We start from the raw sequence: 19379 nt of genomic DNA, 5'->3' as shown, positions 1-19379 counted from the left end.
AAAATTTAAAGACAGCAATAAGAACGTTTGAAATGACTCTTTCTCTATAAGGCATACCTTACTATATAATAGAAATGTGTTTCCAAAAAGTAACCATTACCTTAAAAGGTATATGAAAGTCAAAGAGTTGGTCACTTTGTCATGTCCCACTCTTTGGGACCCCAAGGACTGTAGCCCATCAGGCCCCTCTGTCCATGGACTTCTCCAGGCAAGAATACTAGAGTGGGTAGCCATTCCCTTTTCCAGGGGATCTTCTCAACCCAGGGATTGAACCCAGGTCTCCCGTATTACAGGCAGATTCTTAACCATCTGAGCCACCAGGGAAGCCCTTAAAAGGTATATATCAAAAGCAAATTATTTTCACTGGGAGGGAGGGAGGAAAGGGAAGGAAAGAAGGAAGGAAGAAAGGAAGGAGTGAATGAGTGAGTAAGTAATTCAGCTAGGCATCTCCTGACCACACTTTCTGGTTGACTACCTCTTGTGTTGCTCACATGAAGAGATGTTGCTCTGGAGAAGAAAACCAAGAGATGGACTCAAGAAGTCTATAAAAACCACTCCCAGTGGCCCTAGCCTGTTCCCTATGTCCTGCGAAAAGCCTAGACATTTTATGGAGGGGTTTTGGCTTAAGAGGGTCTGTCCTAGAATGATTTCCAGACATGACGCCAGGCTGGATCATGATCCATTCAGCTTAGAAAAGTGACCCTTGCCTGAGGATAAACAGCTCAGCGCAGCTGCAGTGAGTGGGGCAATGGGACCTGCGTGGGGAAAAGACGCTTCCTGCCATTCGGAGGGCTGGCGGTGCTGCTCATGGTAAAAACAGGACCTGGTCTTCTGCAAGCTTACCACGTGTCAGCAGTGTGTCTCGGGGTCTACAGGTGGAGTGTCGCATTTCTTATCACAGTCCTGTGAGGTAGATACTAGCATCGTCCCGCCTTTCAGATGAAGAAAGTACCTCTCTAGCAGAGAGAGAAGGTCACTTGCACATAATTGTAGAGCTGCTGCTGCTGCTAAGTCGATTCAGTCATGTCTGACTCTGTGCGACCCCATAGATGGCAGCCCATGAGGCTCCCCCGTCCCTGGGATTCTCCAGGCAAGAACACTGGAGTGGGTTGCCATTTCCTTCTCCAATGCATGAAAGTGAAAAGTGAAAGTGAAGTCGCCCAGTCGTGTCTGATACTTGGTGCTAAATTGCCATCTGGTTCCAGAGCGCATTTTCTTTCTTCTTTTTTTTAATTGGGGTATAGTTGCTTTATAATGTGTCAATTTCTGCTGTACAATGAAGTGAATCCAATATTGTTGTTTGGTCATGACGTCCTGTCCTACTCTTTTGTGACCCCATGGACTATACCTGCCAGGCTCCTCTGTCTATGGGATTTCCCAGGCAAGAAAACTGGTATGAGTTGCCGTTTCCTTCTCCAGGGGATCTTCTGGACTCAGGGATTGAACCCACGCCTCCTGCATTGGCAGGCAGATTCTTTACCTCTGAGCCACCAGGGAAGCCCCATATATCCCCTCCCTCTTAATTGGAGGCTGATTGCTTTACAGTATTGTGTTGGTTTCTGCCATACATCAAACATGAATCAGACATAGGTATACGTAGCTCCTCTCTCTCTCAAACCTCCCTGCCACCCCGACCCCACCCATGTAGGTCATCACAGAGTGCCGAGCTGAGCTCCCTGCACTGTACAGCCGGATCCCATTAGCTGTGTCTTACACATGGCAGAGCTCGTATGTCAATCTCCCGATTCACCCCATCATCCACCCCCCACCCCATGTGTCCACCGTCCATTCTCTACATCTGCAGAGAGCACGTTCTTACCATGCCCTTTTGTCTGCTCTGAGGGTTCAGGGAGCCTCGTGCACTGCAGTCACTGGCGGGATGCGGTGAAACTACCCGAGCCTTCTCTGCCAAGGCTGCAGCGTATTAATAAAAAGTCAAAATAGAGCATCCTATTTCAGAAACTCTTAAGGCGCTGTAAACCCAAATGGTGCTTACAACTACCTATATGAAGTTGTATCAGATCAGATCAGATCAGTCGCTCAGTCGTGTCAAGTCACATGAATAACTTGTCAAGTAACTTAATTTTAAGGATACCTTCTTTGAGCCTTCCCACTCCTAGAGCTGGGTTAGGTATCTTTTCTCTAAGCTTCCATAGCATCCTTTCTTTCTTGTTATTATTGCCTTAGATTTTTTCTGAAACAGCATGTGTGTGTGAGAGAGAGAAAGAGGAGGGAGGGAAAATGGGAGCAAGAAGGGAATGATAAAAAAAAGAATCTGTAATTTTTAAACCCTCTTTCCTTATTTCTACTACATGACATTGTCTTTGTAAACCTTCTACTGCAACAGTGCCATGCCTTATTCTTCTTTGAAACTCAGACTCCTGGCATAGTGCCTGGTACGTGGCACTTATTAATTACTCACATGTGCATGACTGCACACAGACAGCAAGTAGCTGAGCAGGATTCAAACCCAGGGTTCCAGGGCTGTGTGACTCTCCATCTCGTAATCTTTCCAGCATAGTCCCTGCCTGTCTCAGGAAGATACTGTCTAACAAAGGGGATAAAGCAAATTGACTGCCTCGCATGGAGACCATGATTTTGCCAGAAACAGAGATAAGATGCCTTCAGCCTTGGGAGAGATTCCTCTCCAAGAACTGGGGAAGGTGAACTGAGCCTTATGACAGTTGGCAGTAAGCTAATGAGTGTTGCATAAGTTTGGTGCACCAGTAAAGAAAGGGGTCAAAGTTTTGTGTACTTTAAAAATAAAACTGCAGTATAGGCTGTCCTTTCGAAACGGGCCAGCATCATTGGTTGAGAAAAACCCACACCCAGGAAAACAGAAACTCTCATAGATTGTAAATGAACGTGTAAATTGCTACAACCTCTTTGGAGAATAATTTGGCGATCATTCAGAAGTTTAAATTGCAGACAGTCCTCTCAGCAGTTTCAATTCTAGGAATGTCTTTTACAAGTATATATACACATATGCATGAAGAAGTATAAGCTGTTTTTATAGTTGCATTGTTCATAGTAACAAGTGGTTGGTAATAACCGATTAAATATTTCATTGTATATTCACCCATGAAATGAAGTACTCTAAAGACATCAAAAATGAGGCCTTTCTCTTTTTACTTACATGAAACCATAGCCAAGATACATATCTCTTTTAATTAGAAAAAAGTCATCTTTGTTAAAAAATACTATGTGAATGCATGTGTGTTTGTGTGCATAAACTATTCCTGGAAGAATTCACAGGAAACTAGTTCCAGTGATTACTTCTGATGAGAGAAATACTTTCACTACCTAGTCATTGATATCTTTTGAATCTTTTACTGAGAGTCTATATTGCCTATTCAAAAGTAATAAATTACTAAAACTTAAACCTGCTATATAAGGAAGTTTAACAGTTGGATTTTTATTCGCAACTTTTAATTTTGATATAATTTCAGGTTTACAGACAAGTTGTAAGAATGCCACAAGGAGCCTCCTAGGAGTGTGCCTTGCGTCTGTAGTTGTTGTAATCTCTTCTCATCTTGAGTGTTATTCAGCCTTTGTCTATTTTCTTGACTGTGAGGTTTTCCACTTCTTTTGTAGACTCTCCTTCAATTTAGGGTTGTTTTCCGTTTCCTCCTGATTAGGTTCAGGTCATGTGTTTCTGGCAGATGCCACAGAAGTGATGGTTGAGTCCTCACTGCCTCCTACGAGGAGGCTCTGCATTTCTCTGGGTCCTTAGCCCCATGGCTATGGGAGACACAGCTCTCCTCCAGAGCACACACAGAAGCTTTCCCATCATTTCATGGTACAATATCATCCTTTTCATTCACTGCTTTGTCCAGGGACGTTAGCACCTCCTGGCTGACTTCCTATTCCTGTTACTTTTCCAAGAATTTGAGAGTATCATGGCTTATCACCCAGCTCCTTGCTTCCTACAAAGGTTGATTGGGAGCATCCGATGGAGATATTGATGTATCGCAGGGGTCAGATCACACACCCTAGGCTGTTGGTGCTCTCTTTACTACCAGAATAGACTCATAGTGGGTTTAAATCTAATCATTTCAGATAGCCCCAATTCCAGAACCCCCCAAGTCGGTTCAGAATATTCATCCTCAAATTCTGTCCCTTTGATACCTCTCTTGGTACCAAAGTCTGTCACTAGTTTGGGTTACCCAGAGAAACAGAATCAACAAAATGAGAGTGAGTGAGTGTGTGTGTGTACAGAAATTTTTGGCTTATGCAGTTATGGACACTGAGAAGTCCAACACCTGCAGTTGGCAAGCAAAAGACCCAATGGTATAAATTCTAGTCTGAGTCTGTGTACAAAGGCAGGAGACCTATGTCTCAGCTCAAAGACAGCCAAGCAGAAAGGATGCCTTCTTACCCATTTAATTCTAGTCAGGCCTTTGATGGTTGGATGAGGCTCACACATTGGGGAGGGCACTCTGCTTGACTCAGTCTACTGATTGTAGTATAATTAACCAAAAAGGCAACACCCAGAGTAATGTTTGACCAAATATCTGGGCACTCGATGGCCCAGTCAACTTGACACATCAAACTGATTAGCTCAGGCACATATGTTATTAATAGTTTGTTTCATTGGGTGAAACAAATATTGGGTGATACTAATTTTACTTAGTTGGTTTAAGTGGTTGTAAGGTTTCTCCACTGTAAAATTATTGTCTTTCTCTTTTGTAATTAAGAAGTGATTTGCGGGGAGATCCTTTGAGTCCATGTAAATACCTTCTTCCTTGTCATATTTTCAACTCCTCGTCTCAGCATACACAGATCATTGTCTAACTCACATCATTCCTTCTATATTTCTTAAGTGGCTTTCCACTCTAAAAGGATTTTCCTTCTCTTATTTATTCCTTTTTTATATTAATGTGGATGCATAGATGCTTACTGTATTCAAAGGATTATAATGTTCCTGGCATTATTTATCTCAGTGTTCACATGGTCCCAGATTTAATCAGGGAACCATTCATTCACCTGATGGCTCCCCCGTCCTTTTAACTTTTCCCTCTCCTTCCTTGAGTACTATTTTCTGTCCCTGCTTTCTGTCACAACATGGTATTCCGGCTCATCTTCTGTTTTCCTGTACAAGCTCTGGAATCAGTTTTTCTCCAAGGAACCCTGGGTCCTTTTAGTTAAGAAGGATAACATTTACAAGCCAACATCTGGGTGTCACTGCTTCTAAGCTCTCTCAGCAGATGGAACTAGGAAATGTGTGTGTTTATACATCATCCTCCGTTTATCCCCCATAGGCCATAAGTTTGTACTGAATTCTCCAATTCTAAGTCAACCCCACATATTTTGTAACTTCTCTGCCAGTGAAAAACCTGTCTTGATTGGAGTAGGTGCCATTCAATTATATTTTCCTGGAATAAAAATTGCTAGTAGTAGTAGTGTTAGTCGCTCAGTCGTGTCCAGCTCTTTGCAACCCCGTGGACTGTAGCCCTCCAGGCTCCTCTGTCCATGGGATTCTCCAGGCAAGAATACTGGAGTGGGTTGCCATTCCCTTCTCCGGGGGATCTTCCCGACCTTTGTATCTAAATTTTTTGAAGTTTCCTACATGAAAGGAAAGACTTTTTTATGTTGAATCCTGAGGATATGACCTATTTTTAGCCAGAGTGACATCTTGCTTTATTTAATACTCCCTCCCCACCCTACCCCCAATTTTTGAAAGTCACAAGGAAATAAGAGAAGTTTACTCAGTGAAACTAAGTATATAAATAGGAAAAATGGTAATGATGGCAGGTGATTTAAAGTTTTGCATACCTGATAGCCTGCATTTTCTTGTAAGTAGAATGCAAAACCATTTTCTGAGAGAGTGTTGTTGTTCAGTCGCTCAGTCATGTCTGACTCTGCAACTCCATGGACTGTAGCATGCCAGGCCTCCCTGTCCTTCACCAACTCCCGGAGCTTGTTCAACCTCATGTCCATTGAGTTGGTGATGTCATTCAATCATCTCATCCTCTGTTGCCCGCTTCTCCTCCTGACCTCAGTCTTTCTGAGCAGGTAGACGTGGGCTAAGGGAACTCATGCATTCATTCCTTTATTTTTTCACTCATCAACTATTTAACCACCCCCATATAAATTCCAGGACCATGTTGCATGCTGAAGATACAGCAATGATCAAGGTAGATATGGCCTGTATTCCCCTGGAGACAGACAATAAGCAAGTAAACAAGAACCTGCTTGTGGCAAATTATTATAAAGGAAACAAACAAGTGGGGGATGATGGGGGTGAGCTGTTTAGATGGGAAAAGAACTTGTCTTCTCAGCCAGAGTCCACAGTGACCAGGGATAACTAGTTGGCATGAGATGAGCCAATAGCTCAATATCAGATTGACCTGACATTGAGATTTTCCAGTGAAAAGATTTAAGGATAGGAATGAAAAGTGAAAGTGAAATTGCTCAGTCGTGTCTGACTCTTTGCAGCCCCATGAACTGTAGCCTACCAGGCTCCTCCATCCATAGGATTTTCTAGGCAAGAATACTGGAGTGGTTTGCCATTTCCTTCTCTAGGAGATCTTCCTGACCCAGGGATTGAACCCGGGTCTCCTGCATTGTAGGCAGACACTTTACCGTCTGAGCCACCAGGGAAGTAGTAGCCACCAGGATAGGAATAAATAGTTAGATTTATGTTTTCAGATCATGCCTCCTGCTGTATGGAGATTGAAATGGGGCAGACCAGTTAAGAGGATACCTGTGATGGGAAGGTTATCTAAGACTCCATGTTCTTTTAAAAAAAATTTTATTGGAGTATAGTTGCTTTACAATGTTGTGTTTGTTTCTGCTGTACAGCAGAGTGAATCAGCTATGCATATATGTCCCCTGTGTTTTGGATTTCCTTCCCATGTAGGTCACTGCAGAGCACAGAGTAGAGCTCCCTGTGCTATGCGATTGATTCTTGTTATCTATTTAATAGTAGTATGTATGTGTCAATCCCAATCTCCTAATTCATCCCACCCCCACTTCCCCTGTGACTCCGTATTCTTGCTAACCTTGTTCACTATAAAACCCCTGATCTATAGGTGAAAAATGGTACCACTGATTTGCATTTCATTAAGTGAAAAGTGAAATTGAAACATGTTTTCACGGAACTTATTTTGGTATAACTAGTTGCACCAGTTTCCTAGAGTTGCTGTAACACATTACAACAAGCAAAGTGTCTTAAAGCAGTGGGCATTGACTGTCTCACAGTTCTGAAGGCTGGAAGTCCAAAATGAAGGTATCAGCCGGCCATGCTCTCTCTGAAACCTGAAGAGGAGAAGTCCTTCCCCACCTCCTCCTAGCTTCCAGTGATGACCCTCAGACCGTGGCCTTCCTTGGCTTGTAGCTGCTTCTGCCTCTGTCATCACGGGGCATCCTCCCTGTCCATCTGTCTTCACAGGCATTTTCCTCTACTTGGAAGGACAGCAGTCACACTGGCTTAAGGCCCATCCAGTGACCTCATCTTGATCACATCTGCAAAAGCCCCATTTCCAAATAAGGTCACCCTCCCAGCTACCAGGGCTAAGGACTTCAACATACCTTCCTGGGGGAACACAATTCAAGCCATCTCATTAGTAATCTGTTGTGTTTTTCCCCCCTAGGTGGCTAGCTCATTTCTAACACTGTGGACATTCATTATCAGTATTATTGCTGTTTTGAAATGTCCCCATTATCATGTACAGAACCCTTCAGGAACCCTCATTATGTCACCTCCAGTACCTCCTGCCTCTCTCATTTCCTTCTTTCTGCTTTAATTTTGTTTTTCCATTTCCTTTTGCTTACATGTCTCCACCTCTTCTTCTTGTCCCTGGCTTTTTGCAGCAGTGCCCATTCCTCTTTTTATATCTTTTAATATGACCTTCCTTTATGTGGGTTTTTCTTTTCTTGAGCTCTTTTGGTATATCTCCTTTAAAAATGATTTTTAAATATGAAAGCTCTTTTTAAAAATGATGTTCTCTTTGATCTCCTGGTTGATAGGGCTATATATTCTTTACACTCTTTGCTTTCATGCAGGAGTATTTTTTTCATAGTTTTTCTCCTTTGTGGTGAATCCTTACTTTCCTCGGGTATTCTTGATCTGCTTTTTGTCTGTACAGTTCTTTTCCTTTTAACATCTGAACAAGGGTGCCATTCTGATTCACTTTTTCTTTTTATTCATCTATTTTTTATTTAAGTATGGTTGACTTATACTGTTGTACCAATTTCTGCTGTACAGTGAAGTGACTCAGTTATGCACATACATACATTCTTTTCTGGTTCACTTCAGATTATTTGGGACTTCCCTGGTGGCTCAGACAGTAAAGTCTACAATGCGGGAGACCTGGATTCGAGCCCTGGGTTGGGAAGATCCCCTGGAGAAGGAAATGGCAATCCACTCCAGTACTATTGCCTGGAAAATCCCATGGACAGAAGAGCCTGGTAGGCTACAGCCTATGGGGTCGCAAAGAGTCGCAAAGAGTCGGACACGACTGAGTGACTTCACTTTCACTTTCAGATTATTGCCAACTTTGAATAGGTATGTTCCATTCTGGGTTGGTTAGTTGCTGAAAGTTAGTGTGCAGAAGGATCTGTAGATCTCCAAGTTTGGGATCCATTACTTCCAGACCTTTTCTCACTAACACTCTGCCCGGATATGGCAGGCAGTTTGCCCGTCTAGCAAGCAGGTCCCATACATACGTGTGAGACTTCTGGGAGATGAGTTAGCATGGCTGCTCTTCATTTACAGAGATCACCTGCTGCAAAGCAATTGTACCTACTTTTTCATTTTCTCCTCACCATTCTGGCAACCTCCTTTTTTTTCTGCAAAAACATAATTTCCACTCCTGTCTTTATTTATCTCCACCTTGCAGCTCTTCAGAAGTGTCAAATGGGACCTCTTGTTTTGCAGCCACTTGCAAAACAAGGGTCAGGTCCCCAGACCCTGCCATGCTTATCAAAAGATGGTTGGTTTGGGGACTTCCCTGATGGTCTAGTGGTTAAGACTCTGTGCTTCCGCTGCAGGGGGTGTGGGTTTGATCCCTGATCAGATAACTAAGGTCCTGCATGCTATGTGGTGCAGCCAAAAAAAAAAAAAAAAAAAAAGTTGGTTTGGCCATTCGAGAGCTACAGCTGTTTCTGGAGGACTTGCTCCCATGCCTGGACTTTGCAGAAGCACATGCTCACTCTTAGCAGCCCCTCTCCATGAGGATCATTTTGCAGTGCTTCTCACCCTCTCTTCATGGATTGTATTTCTGAGTTGTGGCTAGTTTTCTGTTTTCTCCTAGATAAAGTTTTCTTTTCTGGTTTTGTCTTGTTGTTGATTTTTCAGAGGGTAGAGTAGAGCTAAGATATCGTTACTCCAGCCTCCTTAAATGGGCGTGCCTTAGGTCAGCAGTTCCCGACCTTTTTGGCGCCAGGAACCAGTTTTGTGGAAGACAGTTTTTCCACGGACTGGAGTTGGGCTATGCTTTCAGGATGATTCAAGCCCATTACATCTATTGTATGCTTTATTTCTATTATTATTACATCAGCTCCATCTCAGATCACCAGGCATTAGATCCCAGAGGTGGGGGACACCTGCTTTAGGTGGTGTTTGGAGTTGATACTGGATTCAGCCCTAGAGAACTTGAGTGTTTAGAGATCGTGAGGAAAGAGGAGCCAGCAAAGAGATTGAGGATGAAACCCCAAGAATGCACAGAAGCCAGGAAGGAATGTAGGGAGGAAATAGGAGTCAATGTCAGATGCTCCTGAGAAGCCAGTATGATGACAATCAGCCAATGGATTTAGCAGTTTCATTGGGGACTTAACTTTGGGAGGGCTTCCCTGGTAGCCCAGGCGGTAAAGCATCTGCCTGCAATGCGGGAGACCTGGGTTTGATCCTTGGTTTGGGAAGATCCCTGGAAAAGGAAATGGCAACTGACTCCAGCACTCTTGCCTGGAAAATCCCATGGACAGAGGAGCCTGGTAGGCTATACAGTTCATGGGGTCGCCTAGAGTCGGACATGACTAAGCGACTTCACTTTCACTTAACTTTGGGAAGTTGATCCAGGTTTACTGAGGTGCTAGAGAGGAACCCAAATTGAAAGTGGTTGAGGAGGTAATAGAAGACAAAAAAATGGCAGGTATAGGTGTAGGCAAACTCCCATCCTGAGAAGTATGAACATTATTTATAGCAACTTAAGATTTCCTTCGCATTGAAAAGGGAAAGAAAGCAGGCCAGTTGATGTGGTTAAGTATCACCTATTTGAAAACGTATGTTCTCATGAAATAAATAGTATTTATTCATGAGTAAAAATTTTATTAAGTGCACAGTAGGCTAAGTGCCTGTTTTATTAAGTGTGCAGAGAATTTTCCTCCTGATGATAATTAATAGTTTAAGAAGTCAATCAAGGGTAACCCTGAATTCTGTTAGTGGGAGAGCTTTTAAGTCCATGGGAGTGCATTTTGGAATCTCATCATCCAAAATAAATTCCTGTTTCTCTTCCACCCATCTCAAAGGTTAAATATATTTATGTCTCTCATACTCAATGTATGTTCAAATTCTGCCCACTATCCCTTTAAAACAATTTATCTTTCCTTCATTTCTACTATTGTTCCTTCCGTTGAGACCCTGCCTTATTGATCTCTTTAGCTAGAAGAGTCTTCACTTTTTTCCTTGTTTTCAGTCACATTCAATTTAGATTTCCTCAACCTAGGTTTCAAAGCCTTTTGTGTCAGAAAATAACCTGAATGCCCATCAGTGGATGAATGGATGAATATGTGGTACACTGGAATACTGAAGAAGGAATTCTTGCCGTTTGTAAAATGAGAGCATTATGCTAAATGAAATAAGTCAAAGACAAAAAACAAATACCATACTATCCCATTTATATGTGGAATCTTAAAAAAAAAAAAAAAGGAAAACAAAAACACAAAACCCAAGTTCATAGAGAAAGCAGATTGGTGATTGCCAGAGATGGGGGTTGGGGTGGGGGATAGGAAATGGGTGAAGGGAGTCAAAAGGTACAAGCTTCAAGTCATAAAATAAATAAGTCATGGGGGTATAATGGACAGCATGGTGATAATACTACATAATACAACATTGCTAATAATACTGTGTTGCATATTTGAAAGTGGCTAAGAGAGTAGATGGCAACCCACTCCAGTACTCTTGCCTGGAAAATCCCATGGATGGAGGAGCCTGGTAGGCTGCAGTCCATGGGGTCGCTAAGAGTCGGAAATGACTGAGCGACTTCTCTTTCACTTTTCACTTTCATGCATTGGAAGAGGAAATGGCAACCCACTCCAGTATTCTTGCCTGGAGAATCCCGGGGATGGCGGGGCCTGGTGGGCTGCCGCCTGTGGAGTCGCACAGAGTCGGATATGACTGAAGTGACTTAGCAGCAGCAGCAGCAGCAAGAGAGTAGATCTTAAAAATTCTCATCGCAAGAAAGTAGCGATGGATAGGGACAGATTTTAACTAGACTTACTGTGGTGACTGTTTCACAGTATATACAAATATTGAACCCTTATGTTGTACACCTGAAACAAATATAATGTTGTATGTCAATTATACCTCGATTTTTAAAAAAGAAAAGCCCATCATATCGTATCAAATCTGACTCCCTCCTGCTTTCTCAGTTGTTCTCTAACATTGCCTGATTGTTTGCTCTGGTTAGGCCAGCCTCCTTCCCATACTGCTAATCTTGCCACATGGTTCTGTCTTCTTGCTTGGGTTCGTGTTCACAGTGAGCACGTCATTATCTTTAGTGTCGTTCTGCGTGGGTTCCCCACCCCAGTGATGGTGTACCCACAGTCTGTCTGTGTCCGATCTGAGCGAGCTACGTACATCTTGACTTCTTGTTGTAGGTGATCTTTTGTACAAGCACATGCAAATTAACAGGGCCATGTTTTTCTTAAAAAAAAAAAAAAAAAGTTTAAAGACGTCTGTATTTTTAAAAATGTTTCAGAATTCATGTACAAGACATAACCTTCGTATTGTCTCCATTGCTATTCATTAATTCAAAAGCTTAGTACCTCTCTGTTTCATTCAGAAGGCAGTGAAAATATCTGGCCCATTCAATAAATATTTTAAATAAATTCCTTTAAAAAATTGTTTTAAAAATCAGTTGCTGTTAAGCTGTTTTCACTATTTGGGAAGTTTCAAAGAGGGAAAAAAGTCTTAACAGAACAAAGACCATATAGTCCTAGAGTCAGAGATAGGGTACCATGAATGGCTTCCCAAAGGAGCTGATGCTTGGACTTTTGAAGGAGTAGGAATCTACCAAGCATATGATGGAAAGAGACAGGTGGAGAAAGGTATTTAGGCAGAATGGACCCCATGGACAAACCACGCAGGCCTGGTGACCCTGGGAACTGTAAGTAGCTCATTAATGTGAGAGCAAGAGTGACATGGGCTGGGCGGGTGGGTGGAAGTGTTGCGGGGAGTTGGGAGAGTCAAACGGAGAGAATCATGGAGGCCAGAACACACGTGTGCCCTGCTGTGGTTTGTATATTGCCCTTCAGAGTTCCATATCAGAAGGCGTTTGTTGTGATCATCTTTGCCACCATGGTACGTGTTTTTAGTATCTTACTATCACACGCTATCATTATTATTTATTTGCGATACTTCCCTGTTCTTCGGGCTTCCCTGGTGGCTCAGCTGGTGAAGAATCTGCCTGCAATGCGGGAGACCTGGGTTCGATCCCTGAGTTGGGAAGATCCCTTGGAGAAGGGAAAGGCTACCCACTCCAGTATTCTGGCCTAGAGAGTTCCATGGACTATACCCACGGGGTCACAAAGAGTCAGACACGACTGAGCGACTTTCACTCACTCACTCACTCCCTGTTCTTTATTCCTTTTTTAATCCCCAGAGTCAGGCCCAGCGCCTGGCACAAAGTTGATATTTGAATAATGAATTATAGAATTTCTGAAATGTGAAATATTTCAGATAGAATAATGATAAAAGTTTATCATCAAAGGTTTGCACACAGAGATTGTAGAAATGCCTTCCTTGGTCTCTCGAAAGAGATGGTGTCAGGCATTTGTCATCGAGGATGATTCCTGCCTTTCCTCCTGGAGACAACCAGAGAGGTGAGGATTACCTAAGTGCTGGCAGACTTCGTACCCTGCGGCTCTCCAAAACAAGTGGAACTCTTGGGTTGGTGTTAAGGTGTGTGTTGGCACCATCTAGTGGTCGTTTTAATACCTGGCCAAATTGAAAGTTTCATCGTTCATCACCAAACTCTTCCTGAAGCGTTGGATTTCGTATTATATCTTGTTCAGCCTTTGCCACTGTCTTCAACTTCATTGGAAGTTTTATAATTGTGTTTTACAAAGATGCTCTCAAGTTTTAATAAACAAGACATTCTATTTGAAATAAAATGGAATTTCAGAGGAAGGGCAGAGTTGGATAGACCTGGAATCTTAGAACAACAGTCTAATCTCATATGGTATTTGCTGTCTCTTAGTCACAGAGTTCCAGACTCATGAGGTAATATTTTTTTTTCTAACATCCTCCTCCTCCTCTCTGTTTTTTCTGTTTGGACAGTGTTTTTTAAACTAAAGAATTTTGTCCTTTGAGTTCTTATCTTTGAAGAAAGCTGTTGAGTGTGTCCTTCAAACGTACAGGTTAAACCAGAAAGGCTTGAGCGGTGAATCTTAGCTGCTCCTTGCTTTTGTGGGTCTTTCAGTATGAGTTATGTGGACATGTTCCTTGTGACTTATGTTGATTGACAGCTGAGGCAGGGGATCAGATTATGATCACTGCATTAATTCCTTGTGTAGAGGGATGGCTGTGCTTCTAGTAGCAATGTTAATAAAATAAAAGCATTTATTAAAAATCTCCTTCATGCAGAACATAATTGGATGCATAAGATTAATTGCCGTTTTTTTAAGTACTTACTCAATGCTGGAGGGAGGGAAGGATATAATTATCACCATTTTATAGGTGAAGGAGCTGAAACCTGCGGAGGTTAAGCAGCTTTCACAGTCTCTCGGCTCTTAAATTTGCATGTGAACCTTTGGACCCAGGTATCAAGGGCTTCAGGGTTGGTGCGTTTAGCAACCACAGAAACTTTCTGTCCAACAATGGGAAGAATGCATAGGAAAACCACAGGAGAAAAATGCACAGAAAACCTTAATGTGGCCAATAACTCTCATTTAAGCATACACCAACTGCTTGATAAAAATCGTGGAATTAATTTATTGCTGACATTATCAGCATGTTTGTTTCCTCCTAATTATAGCTGACAGCCTTCATTCCAGTGCAAAGGGAGTTTAAGGGTCCTGCCCTCTGGTCTCTAGTTAGGCTTTAGTTATTGCCTTGCTGCACTTAGTCGACAGCAGGAGTGCTCAGAGACCCAGCCACTGTCCATGGACCAGCATCCTCCCATGCTGGCGCTCCCTTCTTCCAGCTCTTGGACATGAGCTCTGTCTGCATGAGCCTTTCGGCAGGTGGAGTATGTCATAGCAACCACTTATGTAGAAATGTCCATAAGGTGTTGGCCTTATATGTGTTTATAAGTATGAATTAATGGTCAGTGGTAAATACATACGGGTTTTCTAAATTTTATGTTAAATTTTTTTCTTTGCGGATATAGATGCATGATTTTGCACAGTTGAGTCATATCATATGTGCTGGGGGTTTTTACTCTTTTTCTTTTCTTAGTTCCTCTGGCTTTCTTCCAGCTGCCCACATGGTTTTCCTCCTCATCACCCTACTATATGTGTTTTAAAATACATAAGACATAACATGATGCAGCCTTCCATATTTTTCCATGCTCATGTAACCATTTACAAAATGTATTTATATACAGTTGTATATGGGCTTCCCAGGTGGTGCTAGTGGTAAAGAACTCGCCTGCCAATGCAGGAGACATAAAAGACGTGGGTTTGATCCCTGGGTTGGGATGATCCCCTGGAGGAGGGCATGGCAACCCACTCCAGTATTCTTGCCTGGAGAATCCCATGGACAGAGGAGCCTGGCTGGGTACAGTCCATAGGGTCACACACAGTTGGACATGACTGAAGTCCACGCACGCACAGTTAGGTACCTGTCACATACATATAGAGAGTGGATTTTTAGCCTCTTATATGTGTGAGTGGTGGGATCCTGTTATACTTTTTAAAATAGACATACTTTCAGTCAGCTATCCTGTTCCTGGAGATCCGTTTCACACAAATGAAAACACTGATTTGTAAGATGATGTGCCAAGAGTATTTTCTACAATATTGCTGACGATAGCAGGAAGAAAGTGGAGTGATCAAATAAATAAATATATATCTGCACCGTGGAATTTTAGGTAGTCATTTTTTTAAAAAGTGGATTTGAGTGCTCGCTTCAACAGCACATATACTAAAATTGGAACCATACAGAGAAGATTAGCATAGCCCCTGCGCAAGGATGACACGCAAATTCATGAAGCGTTCCATATTTTTTTGTAAAGCTTAAAAACAAAATAAAATTTAAAAAAAAAAAAAGTGGATTTGATTTATGCCAGAAATGTCTCCTCTACTGTTCTCTCTGGTATGGATGTTACTGTTTTTATTCCTTTACTAACATTTTTATGGGGTTTCAAGAGGGAGAAGAAATAAATATATTTGGACAATTTTCTTTACAGTTGAAAATCTGGCTAAATGGGTTTCAAGACCTGCTTAACTTCTGTATCTTCTCCTCCTAGAGCGCTTCTATTATCCCAGCCATTTTTATTTCTTTCTCCTCCTTACTCCTTTGTATTTTAGAAATTAGAAGATCTCCAGCCTCTGGTATTATTTTTTTAATATATAAATTTATTTAATTGGAGGCTAATTACTTTAAAATATTGTAGTGGTTTTCTCAGCCTCTGGTATTAAATTCTTCCTTCTCTCTTGGCTGATAACCCCTACTGGTCTTTTCTATCAGCAGCAGCCACAGGGACACAGCCTCAAGCACTAACTCCAGAAGTAAACTCAGAATCGTGAAGTGTCAGTTCTCAAGTTGCTCCTGGGATATTTGGATTTTCTTGGAAATAAGAGACTTGTAGGAAAGAAATAGCATTTCTGCTTAACCATACCTGGGCTTCCCTGGTGGCTCAGTGGTAAAGAATCTGCCTGCCACTGCAGGAGACACGGGTTCGATCCCGGGTAAGGAAGATTCCCTGAAGAAGGAAATGGTAACTCACTCAAGTGTTCTTGCCTGGGAAATCCCATGGACAGAGGAGCCTGGCAGGCTACAGTCCACGGGGTGGCAAAGAGTTGAACACAACTTAGTGACTAAACAATGACAATAACCACAGCCATGTCTTCCTTTCTCCCACTTGCGTGCAGATTTGAAAAAGGACGCATCTACACATTCATTGGAGAAGTCGTCGTCTCTGTGAATCCCTACAAGTCGCTGAACATTTATGGGAGAGACACGATCGAGCAGTACAAGGGGCGTGAGCTGTACGAGAGACCCCCGCATCTTTTTGCCATTGCTGACGCTGCTTACAAGGCTATGAAGAGGCGATCGAAAGACACTTGCATTGTGATATCAGGTATTTAAGGAGATCCCTGTGCTCCCAATGTCAACATGTATTTAATTTATTTGGGTTCTCAAATGTCCAAATGATTAACTAGATATTCTTTGAAGTTAAAAGCTTAAATAATTTTGTAGGAGAAAGAAATGTAACCAACATTAAATGCCAGATCATCTCTGTCGTTCTGACCGTCCACTAGTCTCAGTTCATTTACACGTTATATATTACGTTTGGAAGGACTTCTGGTCAATTTTGTAGACTGAGCTGACGTGGGAAATTCGTCCTCTCATCTCAGATGCATAGAACTACTGGATAAAGATGTAACAAAGTTTATTTTAGATAATCAGAGAATGAAACCAGGAAGATGACATCCTAAGGTCCTATCAAAAAGAAAGAATGAACTCCAAGTCAGACTGGTGAACAGGATGGAGCTGGTGTCAAGGGACATACAGAGGCATGGGGGCTAGAAATGGGCTCAGAGTTGGGAGCTGGAGCTATAAAAGCCTGCGGGAGGATAAACAGGTGCCAGACCCTGGGTGCCCAAGAACAGGAGCCGAGCTCTCTGTGTAAAACTGGGCACTTCAAGGAATCATGTGAGTGAGTTGGAAATAAGAAAATACCTGCCCGCTGGCCCAGGGTGGCCTTTCCCAAACTGTGGGACTTCCTCTCGATGCTCATAACACCTCATATTCGCGTGAGTGGCTTTTATACTTTAAAAACCCTTTTGCGATCTGTATTCCATTTTGGTTGTCAGCTCTGCTCTCTGATCCGAACATAGGACAGCTGTGTTTCTACTTCACAGATGAGAGTATTGAGGGTCAGAGAAGCGAGGCAGCTTAGTGTTGGTGCTGTTGCTGCTGCTGCTGCTGCTAAGTCGCTTCAGTCGTGTTCGACTCTGTGCGACCATCCATAGATGGCAGAGTTATATTCTGGGACAGCCTTTATTAAAACAAAATTTGAAGGCAATATTGCCTGATTGTAAAAAAGGGGGCAGGAGGGAGGCAGTTTTATAAATGTTTAAAGTGAAAGCAGGAAGTCTCTTTCTAATCCCTGTGAACAATAACACCTGTGTAACACCTGTGAACAATAAAGTGTTTATCCTTTTTTTTTTCCTTCAGTACTACACAGCATGTGGGATCTTAGTTCCCTGACCGGGGATCAAACCCATGCCCCTTGCATTGGAAGAGTAGAGTCTTTAACCACTGGATCTCCAGGAAGTCCCAAAAGCACTTCTCGTTTTATACATTTTCTCTGTGTGTGCAAATACATATAGTCACGCATGCATCTTAATTATAAATATATATTATAGAATTATGTTATCACTGCTATTACATAACTTGTTTCTCCATTTAACAATGTGTAGTGGATATCTTTTCACTGGAAAACCTATAGAAGTAGTACAGTCTCTGAGAAATATTGTTTTTGTGTAGGATGACGTTGAATAGTTGAACCATAATTTATTTACCCAATGCTCTAATAATGGGCATATTACTTGCAGATTTTAATGATACTACATAGAATAGCCTGCAGAAACAGCCTTAAAACCTTTGAAGATTATCATTTGATTATATTTGTATTTTTAGTATTTCTAGAGTATAAATTTCTGCACGTGGAATTTTGGGTCACAGGGGATAAACATTTAAAAATCTGGGCAGATAATTATAAACTTATCCCTTCTCCCCTCCTTATGTGAGTTGTCCTGCTTTTTCTGTGACACCATATGTTTGGAGCTTGCGCTTTTGTTTTTCACTAAAATTGATGTAATTAAAGAAAATTTCATCCCCATTAAAAATTATTTTAAAAACTCTGCTGTAGCAAAAACAGTTACATGAATTTCACTGTAGCCACTGTTTGTCACTTCTCTTGTTTCTTTTCCACTGGACTTCAGAGTCACCGCCAAGTACTAAGACTTTAAGGGATTACTGTGCCACATTTTACCCCTTGATATTTTTTACATCTGTTAGTTTGCTTCTACAGTAGTTTTAAATTTTTTACCATGTTCAGATCCATTAGAACCAATCCCATATCAAGATAGAATGAAATAACTCAAAAAAAAGAACAGAAACATAAAAGATTTCAAATGAATTACATAAAACCTTGACAAATGCTGACTTCCCTGGGAGGTCCAATGGCTAAGACTCCACGCTCCCAGTGCAGGGGGCCGGGTTCCGTCCCTGGTCAGAGGACTAGATCCCACATGCTGCGACCAAGAGACAGCACAGTCAAATAAATAAAAATAAATATTTTTCAAAAAACTTTACGAATGTATGGATACCAAGGGGAAAAAGGGGGTGTGATGGATGGAAGATCAGGATTGACATATATATACTACTATGAATAAAATAGATAACTAATGAGAATCTTCTGTACAGCCCAGGGCAACTCTGCTCAGTGCTCTGTGGTGACCTAAAAGGGAAGGAAATCTAAAAAAGAGAGGATATATGTGTCCATGTAGCTGATTCACTTTGCTGTACAGTAGAAACTAACAGAACCTTGTAAAGCAATGATACTCCAATTTTTTTTTTTTAATTTTTAAATTTTCCCCCTAGGGGAAAGCGGAGCCGGTAAAACAGAAGCCAGTAAGTACATCATGCAGTACATTGCAGCCATCACCAACCCCAGTCAGAGAGCAGAGATCGAAAGGTAAGGGCCATCTAAGCATGCGGGAAAATTCTCACTGGAGCCTCATTTGCTATACAGACTGGACTAGGTTAGGCCTACACTCTGATATGCATTGGGCATTTACTGATGGTTAAACTACTTTGATTCTCTTCCTGCAGATCTCTGTGCTTTTATTTTTTAATAACTTGGGTTATCTTTACTTTTACATTTTATGTATTCATTCGGGGATGCACTAGGACTTTGTTGCTGTGCACAGGTTTTCTCTGGTTGTGGCGAGAGGGGGCTCCTCTCCAGGTGTGGCGCACAGGC

At 42.0% G+C, this 19379-nt stretch overlaps 1 protein-coding gene and 1 non-coding gene across 2 annotated transcripts in view; both read left to right on the top strand.

Moving 5' to 3' along the window:
• MYO1D (myosin ID) overlaps positions 1-19379 on the top strand; it is a 358754-nt gene that overhangs the window by 86682 nt on the left and 252693 nt on the right. The window contains exons 2-3 of the mRNA XM_005896664.2: positions 16258-16466; positions 18998-19091. Coding sequence (XP_005896726.2) covers positions 16258-16466; positions 18998-19091 — 303 coding nt within the window. The remainder of the gene's footprint in view (positions 1-16257; positions 16467-18997; positions 19092-19379) is intronic.
• On the top strand, positions 15284-15390 carry LOC138984056 (U6 spliceosomal RNA). The gene has a single exon (XR_011461411.1). It is a non-coding gene; the product is annotated as a U6 spliceosomal RNA (small nuclear RNA).

The sequence above is a fragment of the Bos mutus genome, chromosome 19 (assembly GCF_027580195.1).
Source record: "Bos mutus isolate GX-2022 chromosome 19, NWIPB_WYAK_1.1, whole genome shotgun sequence".
In the NCBI taxonomy this organism is placed as follows: Eukaryota; Metazoa; Chordata; class Mammalia; order Artiodactyla; family Bovidae; genus Bos; species Bos mutus.
This window is presented reverse-complemented; position numbering and strand designations above follow the sequence as displayed.